Source organism: Acanthaster planci, linkage group LG07 (genome assembly GCF_054643075.1).
Source record: "Acanthaster planci isolate LZ-2023a linkage group LG07, COTS_SCS, whole genome shotgun sequence".
NCBI classification, from domain to species: domain Eukaryota; kingdom Metazoa; phylum Echinodermata; class Asteroidea; order Valvatida; family Acanthasteridae; genus Acanthaster; species Acanthaster planci.
In genome coordinates, this window is record NC_141783.1 from 15,048,095 (window position 1) to 15,064,880 (window position 16,786).

Below are 16,786 nucleotides of genomic sequence, written 5' to 3' on the forward strand. Positions count from 1 at the left end.
GTCCAATTTCTAGCCTCTTCTTTTTTACTTTCTACCCTGAGACCAGATATCCCTTGGGAATGCATTAGACCGTCCTGATAGGTAAGGCAGTTGGAAATCCATCAATTTTAAGGCAGGATTTCAACATATCAAATTAATGGAAATTTCCCGGATATTGTTGAATTATGTGGAATTTTGATCAAAAATGAGAAGCTACTTGAGGGGCGAAATTTTGAAAACTGCAGATTCAATAGGGAAGAGTTAGCTCTACTTTGGCTGAAAAGATTTTTTTAGGGGGGGAGAAGGCTATAGATAGCTCCTTGAAAGCTTGGAGACTCCTTCCCACTTAACCTTTATCCGGTTCATTAGTAACTGTGTATCAAACACGTACAGAGTCCTCAGATTACCAGCATCCACTGGCTAATGAGCCATTAATGTACATTTGGATTTAATGGTTCAAACACTTTACCACGCTTGTGGGTGCAGTTTGAGTTGCAACGATGCCACACTAATGAACCAGAAAGAGCCATATAAAAGCCAAGTCTGGTTCTGATGACCTTCTAAGAAATGAGTTTCCACTTAAATAAATAAGCCACTTAGATAAATAAGCAGAAAATGGGCTGATCACTTATCCACTGACCTCCTTGCGGATGTGCAGATGCCAGCGCACTCGGTTGTACGTGTAGAAGACATCAGGGATGGAGGCAAAGGCCTTGGTGTGGGGTGACTCCAGCTTCTCCATGTCCTCGGATGACATGAGGGGAACCACAACTTCCTAATAAAAATTAAAGAAAAAGATGTCAGTTAACAAAAAGGATCACCAAAGGAAGGATAAAATGCAGGCTACCAGCTAAAGATCAGTGCAAGTGGTCAAGTTAAGTTGCTGATAATTATAACCTACCATCATATCAACAGAAAAAAGCCTGCATGATCTGTGGAACCAGCTTTTTTTTTCAAACTTAACCTGGATTTCTCTGTAACACCACAAGCAGCTCATCTTGGGATGCTGATGATTTCAACTATTGTGCGATAAGTGTGTAACAAAATCCAATCGAAAACTGACTACAGACCCTCCTCTTGCTATGACACTGTCAATTTTTGCCGGGTGGCTGCTAAAACTACAGGTGGCCATTAGCACTGAAGCGAAAAACTAATTCAAGAAGTAGGCCTTTTATAAACTTTCAAAGCTGGGCAAGGATGCAACTTAAATGTAGTCATGCTACTATTTGTAATTCCTTTTTAAAAATGTGAAAAATGGGAAAACTGGTTAATTCTGGGGTCTGTTATCTGTCGTTTCTACTTTTATTTTCCCCCCAACTTGTTGTCTTTTATGAATTATGAATGATAATGAAGTTGGTAACAGCATGACCAATTCCCACCTTTGCACAGACCTGTCCAATTATCAAAACACCAACAGCAAATGCGACATGAAAAGATCACCACTTTCAATCGTAATGGGACAATGTGTGTTTGGGCAAAACCCTTCCTGTAAGGGTAAACTTTGGCCACCAATATGATCCATAGGCAATAAGAGAACATCAGCAATCAGATTAAGATACAAATCTTCCACAGTGTTGTAGTCGATTGCTTTTCGAGTACCAAGTTCTCTGCCAAATATTTAACTACTTCAGGGGAGCAGAGCTGGAGTACCTGTATGGGTATTTAATGGTACATTAAAGATTACAGAAAGTAAAATGATGACTTCAGATATCACTCTTTTATACCGTCATATGGAGTTTTTAGTGCAAAAGTACTTGGCTTTCCAAGTAGTTGTCTCCTTAAAGCTTAAATTTAACAAAACCGGGAATCTGAAGTTTTACAAATAGTTTGTAATCTTTGTGCATTTACCATCAAATGCCTATGTACTCAAACTTATTCAATTTTACCCACTTCAATATTTGGTGGAAAGAGAACTCTGGTACTAGAACAGAACTTGACTACAATACGATGTTCTAGTAGAGAACTGGTGCACGAGTGCCTCCTTAATGGTGCAAAAGACAAAGGCTGGACCGATTATTTGACATGGGCAGCTGATGGCCAGGCAAAAACCGTACATGCATTCACATGACAATCAGTCGCACACAAACGGATTCCACAATATGCATGTCATGCCATTTGACAACATGCAGGTACATGTACATGTACACATAACAAGGGAACAATGCATACATGCATCATTTTAAAGTTTCTGATATGTTTCAATGATGCAGAACACTATGGTCTTAATGAGTGTTCAGAACACATGTATTTGAATGGGAAGTTTTTCTGAGCACACTTTTTGGTTCTTTTTCCTTTTTTCTCTTGTATTGTAAAACCGTAGACACTAGCGGGCTGCATGTAGTGAAACAAAGATGTCAACGATGCAAGTGAGAAATCTTGTCTCTAATTGTGATTCTGCATGAAATAATACACACATGTGAATAAAGCACTTTGAAAAATACTTCTATGGAAATACCAAATTTGGTAAAACGTCGGACAAAGAGGTAATCAGACAAACGTCTAGGAAACCAAATTAAACAACAGAATTTATTTGCTACTTCCATGGCATTATAGTACAAGTATGTAAACAGATATGACACAGTCTCAGGGCGGATATCACTAGTATTTGTTTCCAAGGAATTGAAAGTTGTCAACTTCAGTTTCCGAGGGGAGATAATATCAATTATTGAAAACTCTGTTTTTGTTTGACTGTCTTTCATACATATATTCCTTTGCTATTACACTCTTTTTTTCTCAGGCATTATTCTCCAGTTCGGAATTACAAAGTGCTGGAAAGTGCTGATTAACAAGTGCATGCTGCCATCTTTCACGTGTAACTATGCGCGATAACAAGGTGGTGCATTTCTTCCCGATGGGCAATCAAAGCAGACTATCACCTAGGTCAAGCTGTGCCATTGTCTACTATGCATACATGTCCTAGCTCCACAAGCACACAGTAAATATCAGCATCATGTGATGATTAATATCAACCACTGAGAATTTAGCTCAAAATAGATGAGGTGATGTAATCATTAATTCCAGGGTATCTTAGGCAACAAGTCCATGACTATATTAATAATTCAACAAACATCGCCCACACAATGGACGGTTGTACTATCTAGCACACCATTCAGAGCCACTTCCTGGGGCATATGGGTCGCATACTGGTTACCAATAGCCTTTTTCAGGATTAAGTGCAGAGGGAACCATTGAGACATGAAAATAACTGTACAAGACAGCACAGACCATGAACACAACAACAGATGCGACAAATAGCAGATGTGAGAGACAATGAAATATCACAAATAGTGAACTGGGTTGTTTGGATGGGACTATTACTGACTACTTGCGGTACTCAAACTTCTTAGTGCTTTTCTGTAAATCCTAATATTCTTGTTTCTAATATCCTCCATTTCGGTCAAGCTATCAGACAAGTTTCTGAGAATATCTGAATGTGAAGTTCAAATGCTTTCCTTTAACCCTTTTTCTAGAGATACACTAAATCACAGGATCACATCTGGCACAGACTTTAGTACGAAGTGATCCCATTTCACTTTGAGAAAAAACAGTAATCACACAATTCAAAACTCAAAAGTCCTGTGAGTGCATGCCCAAATGAGCATTTCTAAGGAACGATATATATCATCAACTGATCCTGCATCAGACCAAGATTTTTCTGCAATTTCTACAAGCAGTTTTAAACAAAGTCATGGTACAAGTACATGTATGTTGAATAAGCTAATGCACACAACGTACAATGACGGAAGCCATGCATGCGTGGAGTGGCACGTCTAACATCTTGGACTAACTGAATAAACGTGGACTGGTGTTGCTAAGGCCAAATCTATGCAGGCAGGCAGGTAAGCAGGCAAACAACACACAAGACACCCCCCAAAAAATACTCACATCCATCGTTTTGTCACTTATCTTGAAATGTTGGAATGCCTACAGGTGGAGAGATTTATGGTACACTCTCATGAAAAATAATTTTTATTATTAAGTACAATTCCAACATGTCCTGAGGACTGTGCAATACTTATTTCCATCAATAATAAAAATATATTAATTAAAACACATTTGAGGAAATCCTATGTCCAATACAATCTCTGTTTTACCTCAATCCTTTAGTTTTTTTTTGAATACCCTTCCTTCCTGTAACCTTTTTTCTGTCAACCTATTCTAGTTTGTAACTCATTGAAGGTGGTACTAGTCTGGCTGAAATTGTCAACTTTCAATAAAGGCAAGATATGGAGGCCAATTAATTTCTGGAATACAGCCAAACACCATGAACACTCTTTGGAGAATTGTTTGAGCAGTAATTGAATATTCCTCCATGTTTGTTAACATTCCAGGGTGCTGCCATGTAGCAATATGCTTTTATTCTTCTTGTACCCAGGCAATACAATTAAAGAGACATAAGACCCTTCCTGTTTCCAGACATTACCCATTGGCAGCCCACAGCCTGAAGATTTTATTGGGGGGGATTATTGTGCGAAAATGTGAAATCAGAGCAAGAAAACATGACAAAAAAATGAGTCTACTGTACGGTGCAGTTTATATGCAGTAATGCAAAATCGCTAAATAGATTTATCTACATACATACATAATTAATACCCTTCAAAGTGTTGCTCATTTCAGTTCACTGAAACAAATGATACCCAGCCTTTCTTGCTGTTGTTTTGTTTAAACACTTTGCTGCTCAACGAATCAGTGTAAAAACTACAGTTTGCATCTATTTTTTATAAGCTTTTGGGGTCTTCTCACTGGGTTTGCAGTAATAAGGGAAAATGTTTGTACTGATGTAACAGTTAAGGATTTGAATATCAATAGACTAATCCGAGGGGACATGATAACTGCAGTGGCACCGCACTTTTAACTGCAATTTTACTTACATCAGTACTGCCATTCACGGTACACTGATCCAATGTGCTTCCCATGGAGACATTCAATTGCACGGCTAAGTGGATTTCATTAAGTTCAACTCCATGGGCTGAGATTTTTTTTTACACGCTGCCCAGCGACTTTGCAATTTGATAATTAGGCAAACGCATAAAGACTGTGGATTTTGTGATCCCTTGTGCCAGTCAATTACTGCTTAAAGCAAAAAAAAGTCTCTTCTCTTTTAAATTGACATAGGGAATATGAAAGCATAGTTCCAATCATTGGCACACTTCTTTTGTTTATGAAGACACCAAGTGAAAAACAGAGAAGTCGCATGCTGTATTTTAGTAGTTGCAACATATACATGTAATGTATCCACCAGAGTCAACAATTTGGCAGGAAAATGTTTGACAAAAGGACTAGTACATAAAATTGTGGTTTCAACAAATATATTAATGTACATTTTCTGCCATTCATAACATGAAAATTTTATGAAAATGTACAAAGGGGTCTTAGTTCTGATATATTTGTATATACATAAATGGTCCACAACTTTTCAGCAGAACCAGAGTACATTTTTAAATGTTCAACTCTAGATCTGTCAAGGATTAGTGCTATTTTTCGACCCGTGAGGTTTAAAGAGCACCTCTAAGGAATACATGTTTTCTCTTATTTTATCTGTTCAAATAAGTATGGAATCATCTAAATCAAATGCAATGTCATTTGTCTTCAGAGCTCAACTATAAGCTAAAAAGGGCTTTTTTTCTGTTCATGCCAAGGTGCTAATTCTGAATGTATAGAGTCATTTGGAGAAAATGAGGGGAATCCTCGCTCTGGGTTCATTGTGGATAAACCCTTGTGCATTGTTTCAACTGAAGACAAAAGACACTGCGTTCCATTTGGATGCTTCCATATTTATTTGAACGATAAAATCAGAGAAAACATGTTTTCTTTAGGGGTGCACTTTAAAATAGTGTAAAGTGCATCTATGATTGGAGCCATACACATTAATGGGTGTATGCATTCTTCTTATGTCGCTATAACCACTTGCTGCCGGGGTTTCCAGATCCGGACTCCTTGGGTTTATACGCATAGCCGGGCTGCCCGAAATCAGACAAAAGAGTCGGGCCTTGCAACAAAAGACTGTACTCTGGAATAATAGGTTAAATATACCAGAAGAATGCCTACCTGCCAGTGGTCAGTATTGGTCCGGACACGATGGCCATGGGATTTCAAGATGTGCATTGCCTCATTGTGTGCTTCCTGCTTCTTGGGTAGGATCCTCTTGGGAACATCCCGTTTGCTCTCTGATCGCGTGACAGGTTGTGACTGTTGGAAGGCCTCTGCCTTGGCTCGGATGGACGGAATGGTTGATATGGGTGGAGGGGGCGGTGGAGGTACTATAGGACCTGGGGAAGCTGGGGTAATTGGGGCAGCTGGGGGAATTGGGGGTGCTGGGGGTGCTCGGGTAGGGGAGCTGGATGGAGTGACTGGGGGGTGGCGGCGCTTTGGTCACGGGAGGCAGACCCTTGGGGCTCTGCCGCTCTAGGGTGGCCTTCCTTGCACGTATCTTGGCCATGGCCTCCGCATGCACATCTTCCATCTTGAGCTTGCTGGGGGAGGGTTGTGGACTCAGTTTCTTCTGCCTGGCAGGAGGAGGTGCCTTGAGTGCGGATTTCAATGGTGGGGGTGGCAGGGGGGGCATTGGCTTAGGGGTGCTGTCGTCAAATTTGCCCTGGAGCCGCCTCGCTCGGGCACTGATGAGCGTTTCTAGTGAGGCCTCCTGAGGGGCCCCTTTGGAATTGTGGGCGGCCTGGATAGCTTTCTTGATCTCACTGGTGGGCTGGTAGTTCCTGCTGATGATATCCTCATCGAGCTGGCCTGCGTCCGCTGCCACAGCATCCTTGTCCCAGTCAATTTGAACGCCGGACGACCGGTGCTCCTCCTCCTTCCGTGGAGGCCAGACTACCCGGCCGATGCGGACAGTGTCGGCCCGATAGGAGTCCTTCAGTGGGACCACCTTCCCATTGCGGGTCCGGACCCTGGCCCCGTTGGAGTCGGAGGGAGGGGAAGGGGGTGGGGGTGGAAGGGGTGGGGGAGGTGGCACAGAGCCTGGCTTGGGGGACTTGACCGGTGGGATGGGAGGAGCTTGCATGGGGCTATCTGGCTTCATCTCACTGGTGGTGGCCCCATCAAAAGACTCTCTTGGGATGTCGACTACTTTGCTGGAAAAGTGGAGAATCTTTTTCTTCAGCGGGGACAGGGGCGGACTTCCGACACTGGATGAGCGATCCTGGGCATCATGGGATTTGGTCAAGGAACTCTTCAGGGAACTAGGGGCAGGTGTGGGTGCAGCAGTTGAGAGCTTGGACTGCATGTCTTGTATCATTTGCTGCTGCTGTTGCAACTGCATCTGTTGGGCCTATCAATCAACACATGGGCAAACTGATGAAACCAATCATGTTACCTCTTGAAATGTTCACCATGATGTAACTGACAAGATAGCATACTACCATATCACAAATCATCAGACACACCAAAACCTGATGCAAATCAGTCGTTGCACAGTGCATGAAACCTTCATCACAGCTACAACTTTGGTGGAAAAGCCAAAACAACATTCAGCACTACACGATGCAATCAAAAAAAAAAAATTTCTGAATACTACAAAGGTATTAAGGTAACAAAATTTGCATCCAGAGGGCATACATAGTAGAACATACACATCAGAACATGGACAGTCATATGTAAGGAGAGTTCTGCATGCGACATTTGTGCAACTCACCACAATGGTCTGCTGGTTCATGACTGCTTGCTGTTGTAAGAGGGCCTCTTGCTGTTGTCGTTGTTGCTGCTGGTGCACTGCTGCTGCAGCTGCTGCCTGCTGGGCGGCAGCCTGCTGGGCGGCTGCCTGCTGGGCGGCAGCCTGCTGGGCGGCAGCCTGCTGGGCGGCAGCCTGCTGGGCGGCAGCCTGCTGTGCTGCCGCTTGCTGCGCTGCGACTTGCTGGGCAATGGCTTGCTGCGCTACTGCTTGTTGAGCGGCAGCCTGTTGGGCGGCAGCCTGCTGTACGGCTGCTTGCTGAGCAGCCATGTGTTGTGCTGCTTGTTGCTGTTGGATGGCTGCCTCTAACAAGGAAGGCTGCTGTGGCACCACAACTGGCGTGGGCACTAGGAGTGTAGAATGGACACACACAATTATGTAGCTGTTGATAGTTCATATAAACACCTCAAAAATTCTTCAATAATTTGATCACTACTTTTGAGGTTAAAGCAATCTTAGCCAGGGAGGGGCAGAATTCATCCCCCATTTAACATTTTTTTGCAAATCCCTGCAGTGCATTTTTTTTAAGGAGCTGAGCCTTTAGGGCTTTTTATAGTAACTCTTTGAGGGCATTTGAGTATGTGCGTGTGTTGGTTCACAGGTTGGTTCCTGCCCTAATGCCTTTTACGCACATAACTGTGCATGGGCATATTCACTTTGATTCTATAGCTTTGAACTTCAAAATGACAAACGAAACCGTATGTCTGTTTGACTTCAAATTTCACCTTTGTGGTCTTAACATGATGCTAATTTTTAAAAATCCAGCTTGGCACAGCTGAGTTTTTGGGGGAGGGAAGGACCGTCTCTCCCCAGCTCTTTGAGGGTTGAATTTTTTGCAAACCTGGACAAACCTTGCACCAATTTCCTGCTAAGAACACAAATCTGTTACACAAAGAAAGCATTTCTCACTACAGGAAACAGGTTACCAGCCAAAACTTTGCACTATACCTATATATCTTGCAACTGGTTCTTAAGCAGCTCTGTGAATTTGGGTCCTGAAGTGTTAATGCACTCAGGCAAACTAGGGACAAAGCATTGCCAATGTGCCCTGTTATCAGTTACGTGTTGCATTTCCACAACTGATGCCCTAAAGCCTTAAGAACCTTAAACACAATCTAATGAAAGTTGCAAGTGCATATAAAAATCAAGTTAAGACCATGACCTTGAACTTTCTAGCCCCGACACTGGCCAGTGTAATGCTGTGTACATCAGACTGCTTGGCAGAAGCCCAGCCGCAAGAAAGATGCGGTCCAGTTCACGGTCTTTACCTGTCAAAGGCATAGTAGCCGGCATGGCAGGTGGTACCGCCGCGGGCACACCCAGGGGCAAGACAGGAGGTACCGACTGTACGGCTGGCACAGTGGGCAGGGTGGGCTGGGTTAATATCCCTGGAGTGTAGGCCGGAGTGGTGGCCACAGAGGGTAAACCTACATCATGCGTTAGTCATTGAAACATGGCGTTAGGGGATTATGCTACATCTACTACGTCAATACTTTGTTAGGGCTACGTTTGACTAAAATCTAGTGATCCAACAATATATGCTTTGATCTTCGAGGAAGGCTACTATGATTCCAGATAACTCAGCCATTTAAGTGATATGGTGAGTCTTTTATTCGACATCAGACATCAAATCTTGGCCACAGATGGATGAATTCTACTGACATTTAGACACTCATGTTTTATGCATATGCTAAGTTTCAACCCAATGGGGCAAAGCATCTTATACCTGTGGGTATTAGTATTTCACACTATCCTTTGTGAATCAGCACTTTTTGTTGCATGAGGAAACTGAAATTTTTTCAGCTCATTGTCAAAGTTTGACGTTAGAAAGAACTGTCCAATACCCAAAACGTGCAAAACTGGTAACAGAACATGGGCAAGACAGCACTTTACAAACTCATAATTACATTTTAACACAAAATGGGGATTTATTGAGAAAATGTACCTTGTCAAATCATTCAAAGTTTGTTAATTTATGAATGAATTTCATGAAAGATTAAAGTTTTAAGTTGTATTTCCAATGAAGTTACAAGCACTTTACGGGCGAATGGGTGACAAGGGAACTTCTAACCAAGTCATTTTTCGCATGCTGGGAGACTTTTCACAATACTTGAAAGTGGGATTGTGCTTAACGTTGCCCTACTTTTCAAATAATTATTTGAAGAAATGAAACAGACGGGAAAAATTATTACTGGGTTGGTGGGAAGATCTGTACCTGTTGCAGAAGGCACTGCAGTAGGTGGAAAGGTCTGCATGGGTGTTCCCTGGATGTTGGCAAAGCCAGGCGTGAGGGGTGGAAAAGTGGCTCCTTGGTTAATAGTAGATGTTGGGTAAACAAATGAAGCTTGGTTAAGAGGTGCTGAGTAATGACTGATAGGAACCTGGTAACTGGTTGCTAGGGTAACAGGTGTAGAGAGGGTAGGAGCAAGACTGCCAAGCATTGAGTTAAGAGGTGCTGGGTTGGGTGCAGGGTTGACTGGTGCTGAGTTAATGTTTGCTGGGTTGGGCACTGGGTTCATGGATCCTGCTTTGGATGCTGGGTTTATGGATCCAGATTCTGGTGCTGGATTAACACGTGCTGACTTGGGCGTGGGAATAACGGGTACCGGGTTGGGCGCTGGGTTTGGTGATGGGATTACAGATGCTGGTTTGGGTGCTGGTTTAACTGGTGCAGGGTTTGTTGTAAGGTTTACAGATGCTGGGTTGACAGGAGATGGTTGAGAAGATGTCAAGACGGGAACCAGACCCTTTGGTGCTGGGGTGGCTGGTTTTGGAACATCAGAGGATGATTGAATTGAAGGAAGTGGGATTTTCGGTGACAAGTTTCCATTCACTGGGTTACTAGGTGGTGTGGAATTTGATTTGGGAATTGGAGGTGGGGGAGGTGGTGCTGGGATATTAGGCGACGGACTGGCATTTGCTGGGTTACCGGGTGGAGGGGGACGTGATTTAGGGATTGCAGCTGGCTGAGGAGGTGCTGGGATATTAGGTGGTTGGTTCGCAGCTGCTGGTGTTCTAGGGGGAGGGAAACGTAAATTGGGGATTGGAGGTGGTGGAGGAGGTGCTGGGATATTAGGTGGTGTGTTTGGTCCTGGACCAGTAGGAGGTAAGTTAACAGGTGCAACAGGAGACTGGTGAGGTTCGCCTAGAAGTTGAAGTCGGTACGGTCAAAATATCAAAAGAAAGAGAAATAAAATAACTGTCTCAGAAAGACTTCCTAGGAGCAGGGGAAGACTTCACAGAGTAAGTATGCCCTTTCAAATCACTGGCACACATATTTCATTGGTGTGCTCCGTCAGTGCCTTAACCATATGCTGCCGGGGAGCCCGGTTTCAGGCACATAGGCTTTATACACAAAACCGGGAAGCCCGAAACTGGACAAAAGAGCTGGGCCTTGTAACAAAAGACCATACTTGGAACAAAAGACCGAGCTGTTGGGAATTGCCAACCTTTTTTTTTCAGTTGTTGATAGTGGAGAGAGATATTTTGAGAGATTATACCTCTGTTTGAGGCATTCAGCACGAGCGGATTACCACCGGGGACAAAAGCACTCAAGCGCTCTAATGATGAGCGATACAATACTGCTGCACGCTAATTCGGCCCCTATTGAAAAGATGCCAGCAGTGCTCTATGCCAGTTTCAGGAACAAAAAAGTTATATAACACTACACGATCTGGGATCTTTTTACAAGGCAGCAGGCCTGACTGAAATACTCAGGCATCAATAGATGTTGTCTGTCAGATTAGAGTAGCCACCAGACAGTTATTCATATTGGTGTAGACGTCCTGTAAATGAAGCTATGATTTTTTGAAGAATTTGGAAACAGAATATTTTGAAAATCTCCTAGTTTTACGTCATGCAACTTCGAATTCCACTCGGCAGCAAGTGGTTTACAGCAACTGACACATGGTTAGAGGGTGGACGGATAGTTATGTTGAAGAATAGAAGATGTAAGTACACGTAAAAATGGTGGATGTGAATTAAAATGTACCACTTATTGTAATTCACGTTAGTGGGTGACATTGATTTCAAGATGCTTCCATGAAAAATGACCATATTATGTACCTTTGTGATCACAGTTCAATTCATTTGAACAATTACTAATACAGAAATCTTCATGAAAACTTTCCAACCTGGCATAGGCACGGACGAAGCTGGAAGACCTGTTGCCAACGGGGGAGGTGGAGGAACAAAGACTGGTGTGGGGGTGGGAGTGGGGCCTCGTCCCCCACCCCTCAAGGCCTTGTTCAACTTGGCTGCGTTGGCGAGGTCTGCCCCTCCGTTCATCTCTAAGACAGGGTTGAACAATCTAGAAACACAGAAAAACAGTCGAGGAGTATTTGCAGTATACTGAAGACTTGGCAGGAGGTCGGATTATGTTGTCCCCCTCAGGATTTTCACTGATGTTGTTGTCAAGTATTCTGATTCTCTGAAAATCAGACATACATGTACTGTTCTCATGAAATGCCAAGTTTGGAGAGACAGGCTGACAGAAAGGCTAACTTTCCCAAAGATGTGTGCTCAATGCACACATGTCTAAATACATCAGAGTGTGCAATTTCCTGCAACTGGAAGCAGGATGAGAGAGTGGCTTGATGATAGAGGCTCGTGGCTTGGTGAGGGAGGCTCGTGGCTTGGTGATGGACACTCATGGCTTGGTGATGGAGGCTCGTGGCTTGGTGATGGAGGCTTGTGACTTGTGATCGGAAGGTCAGGGGTTCAATTCTAATTATTTATAATCTGTCACATCCTTAAGCAAGTTACCGTAACTGCCCATTTTCCAATCTGGGGCACAAAAGGACACTTGAGGGAGTGACACCATCAATGGCCTTGCCCTTTATTTGTAGGACTAAATGTCTCAGACATTTTGAGGCAAGGACAAGTCATGTCGGCTCCGGACAGATATGTTATTTTTACTGCTGGTGTCAAACTAGGGACACAGGCTTGCAAATAACCGATGAAAATCTCTCTTTTGTGGGAAAGCCTTGACTCTGAGAAAAGCCACCGTTCACCAATCAACTGTTCTTCAGTGGGTTACAGCTCTACCAAGGAAAAGTGTCAAACAAAGCTCACATCGCACCCACCTGTCCACGTAGTCATCGAGCCTATTTCTGGATTCACTGCGGGGCACAGACACATTCCTGATGCGCTGCCCCACGTAGTGATTATGATCACTCTCGCTATCGCTGGCGTCCGAGTTCAGCGTTGGATGAATGGGGCTGGACGGATGCACTACTGTATCTTCGTATTCATTGTTCCTGGAAGTAGTTTCCAAAGTACAAGAACTGCACTTCATGAGGTAACTACAAATGGACTTCTACCTACGTACAGAGACCGACCTGCGAGTTTAAATGAGCCAAATTAGCGACCTTCCATACGAGGCTAAACAAATCATAGAGCTTACTTGTTTGCGTTGACACCCCTACAATCTAACAAGTAAGTGAAATCAGACACATCTATCTCTCCATGCCCCAGTAAAAAAAGATGGAATAGTTTATTACTTAGAACTAAAAAACATTTAAGATCCTTAAATAAAAACTGGTCTGACTGATTCAAATCAGAAATGTTTCCACATCTCCCCCCCACAAATGAAGAGTGACTGGTTTATAGCTTCAAACAAAAACTTACTAAAGGGACAAAAATTGATTTGATTGATTAAAATTAGAAACAATGTCTCTTCTCCACACCCCAACAAAGTTAGAACAGTTCATCACCGCACATCAAAAACTACTGAAGCCATATTGAACAAACATTGGTTTGATAATATCTACGCTGCTTGGAGTTGGAATGCAACCAAAACATTTTTTAAATTGTTCACATGGGAAGAGCCAATGACAGTTACCTCTGGTCCTCCTCCGGTGGCAAGTCATAGTCTGGCTCCGGGATGTGAATGTGTCCGGGGAAGACAGGCCTTGGCAACTCCTCTCTCGGGTTCAGGAAAGAGGTGGAGTACTCAACCTCCCTGCTCCTCGGACGGGAACTCGTCGAGGGCCTCTTCTGCCTCAGGTCAACCCCAGGGGAGGCACCACTGGCAGAGGGTGGGGGAGCAGAGGAGGGGATGTGTAGCTTGCTGGGCGAAGCCTTGGAGGCAGGCACTGGAGGAGGGGCTCCGGAGGGTGGCGGAGGGATGTTGGCATTGAGAGCGGCAGGATCCATCTCCAGGAGAGCGTCAATCTGGGCCAGATTGCTGGTGAAAGATTAACGGCAGTATTCTTTTATAAGGTCCCTTTTTAAAATGATGGGATAGAAGCTCTTTATTACAGATTTGTATACAATTTACACACCATTACTTCCAGTGGAGCAAAGTGCGGTACGGGGATTTATGGGGCAAATTCAGTGGCTTAGAAAAGGTACATCACATTTCACAGAGCAACTTTTTGACAATTCAAACTTCATTTTAAAAATCAGAGTTCTGTGATGTTGCAACTAATTTGTGGTAGAAAGTCTTGTGTGAAGAGCTCTTGATGCCTGAAAACTAACTACTCTAAATTGAACCGGAGGGCCACGCAATATCTGATGTACATGATCAATTTTTTTTTTTCCCCCAAATGTACAAAGCCAAGACCTCGAACAAAATTGCATATTCCTTATTGTATTGCTACCTCTGCCACCCCTTGCTAAAAGCAGGATGTTTCCCTGCTTTAAGCAATTCACCTTGTGGTACATAGAAGCAAATCAGCTAGTACTAATATCCAAGGATCAATTCTCTTCCTACTCACTTGCGGACAACTTTGAGCTTCCTCTGTGGAAATCGGTCCTGAACTGTCTCAGAGGAGACCAGGAACTGTGACTCTCGGACGGGGAACTCGGGCGGGATCTCTATCTCTGAGATGAGATCCATGATATAGTCAAAGCCGGAGAGCTCTGAACGGGTCTTGTCCTCCATCATGTACACTGACCAGCCGTAGCAGCCTTTGGTGATTCCCCTAAAGAGACAAAACAATGTTGCATTTCATTTGCATTAAGGGCTGGAAAAAAATTCTTGCTTGAATACAGAAAACATATATAGTTTTTGATGGGAGACTTTACATACTACACCCAAAAGTTTAAGAGGCTGGCAGAAACACAGGTCTTTGGCAAAGTAGACATAGCCAATAGCTGTCAAAGAGAAATGTGCAATTGCAAGCCGTAGCCGGGAATTCTTAACGCAGCCTCGCTTGCCTTCAAATTCCAAAACATGGCTTTCCAATTGGTACTCCAGGTCAATGGAGTCATTTGAGCTGTTCCACAACAACCAATCTCTCCCCAGCCCAGTCAGGGCTGCAAGGGATCAACCCACTTTTTCTGGAGAGCACTCTTGGCGAAGTCCTCCCCTGTGCTCCAGGAGTCGGCCATGACCGTGACCTCCTCGCCGTCAGCCAGCTCGGCCACCAGTGCCATGTTGCAGCGCTGGCGGTTGGCCTTCCACTCCAGGAAGCAGGGAGGGTAGGTGCGGGGGATCAGGAACTCCAGTGCCTGGGTGTCGCACAGCAGCAGCTTCTGGTGGCAGTAGGACTTGTAGCCGTCGTAAGCGTGGTCCGAGACATACCTGGAGTATTCAATGGGGTATGGATGCTGAGACAAAAGTCAAGACTCATTTGCAGCATAAGGTACAGCACATCTATTCCACATAACCCACGTCTCACTGCAACCCAGTTTTTTTCATACAAAAGGGAAACTTGGGATTTTTCGCAAGTATGAATCGGCCATAAAGAACAAACGTTCCATCAAGTGAGTGTACTGCCATCAAAATGGACTCTACTGACAACTATATACACTCAACACAAACAGACAGAGGTTGGAAACCAGGACCAAGACCAACATGCACCTTTAGTAGTGTTGTATAAAAAGAATAATGTTGACAACATGTACTAACTTTTGAGAAAGAAACTTTTACTCTAAACTATTTTACAACTTGTACAAGAGAGAGTGGGAGTACTGCGCATAGAGATGTTGCTTGGAGAGTGGTTGTGATGAGAATGGCTGAAAAAAAGACCAAGCGGTAAAAATATGGTTGGGTACACAGGCCAGAAGAACAAGGGTAAATCTAATTATAAAGTAATAAATCCTAGACCAGAAGTCTGCCAGTGGAATGTGGTAAGAAGGCCAAAGCAATAAAAGTGGGTCCTTGTGTAGGAGTGCTCTTAAATCAATTAGGAGGCTTGACAGTACAGAGTCAGGCTTGACATTACAGGGTCAGGCTTGACATTACAGGGTCAGGCTTGACAGTACAGGGTCAGGCTTGACATTACAGGGTCAGGCTTGACATTACAGGGTCAGGCTTGACATTACAGGGTCAGGCTTGACATTACAGGGTCAGGCTTGACATTACAGGGTCAGGCTTGACATTACAGGGTCAGGCTTGACATTACAGAGTCAGGCTTGACATTACAGGGTCAGGCTTGACATTACAGAGTCAGGCTTGACATTACAGGGTCAAAAGTTAAAAGCTCCTAATTTACTGCTGGCAAAAATGTACATGGGATACATAATGCAAGTGTTCTTATTTTTACAAGGTGGAAAAAAAGCTACACAACCACCACTGGTGCAACTGATGAGCTAGGGCCCAAGTGACAACCTACAGATCTGCCATTTAAGGCCTAGTTTCAATACAGTTGTCACAATTGTGTGACAAAACTCTAAACAAATCAAACTTACTTGAGAAGATACTTGTAGAATCTCTTGGATGGGGGGCATACACTCATCAAATTGGCCATAAGTAGCCAGGCCCTCTCCTCGGCTAGGGCTTCTGGAGCTTTCCAGGTCTGGTTGCAGAGCTGACTATAAATCTCATCGCGTAGGGCCCTGTTGGAGATGCCCTACAAACGGCGACAGAAATAGTGAGAAACATTCCTGTACAGATAACCTGTAAAGGTTGAAGTTTGAAAAAAAAGTCTTTCGGGGGGGGGGAATTAGAAAAGTACGACACTGCTTCCCTTTTTAATGTCATTTGGTTTGATCACAAATTGACATTTCAACATTTGATCCCAATTACATTTCAAGAAATGAACAGGTGGAGTATGCGCAGGCCATTCAGAGTGTTCCCCAGCTACAGTTTTATCCTTGTGCATATCAAAGTATTGAGACTCAACGCAGCTCATCGGGCTAGTGTTTTTCTTCGGTGAGGTTTCACCGGCATGAAAGAAT

The 16,786-nt window shown here is 43.7% G+C and overlaps 1 protein-coding gene across 1 annotated transcript in view; it reads right to left on the reverse strand.

Moving 5' to 3' along the window:
- LOC110980246 (unconventional myosin-XV-like) overlaps nt 1-16,786 on the reverse strand; it is a 66,963-nt gene that overhangs the window by 25,201 nt on the left and 24,976 nt on the right. The window contains exons 23-33 of the mRNA XM_087138617.1: nt 16,298-16,458; nt 14,940-15,188; nt 14,380-14,586; nt 13,503-13,847; nt 12,745-12,918; nt 11,794-11,969; nt 8,929-9,087; nt 7,625-8,007; nt 6,331-7,261; nt 6,028-6,275; nt 620-754 (exon numbers count right to left, since the gene is read on the reverse strand). Coding sequence (XP_086994743.1) covers nt 620-754; nt 6,028-6,275; nt 6,331-7,261; nt 7,625-8,007; nt 8,929-9,087; nt 11,794-11,969; nt 12,745-12,918; nt 13,503-13,847; nt 14,380-14,586; nt 14,940-15,188; nt 16,298-16,458 — 3,168 coding nt within the window. The remainder of the gene's footprint in view (nt 1-619; nt 755-6,027; nt 6,276-6,330; nt 7,262-7,624; nt 8,008-8,928; nt 9,088-11,793; nt 11,970-12,744; nt 12,919-13,502; nt 13,848-14,379; nt 14,587-14,939; nt 15,189-16,297; nt 16,459-16,786) is intronic.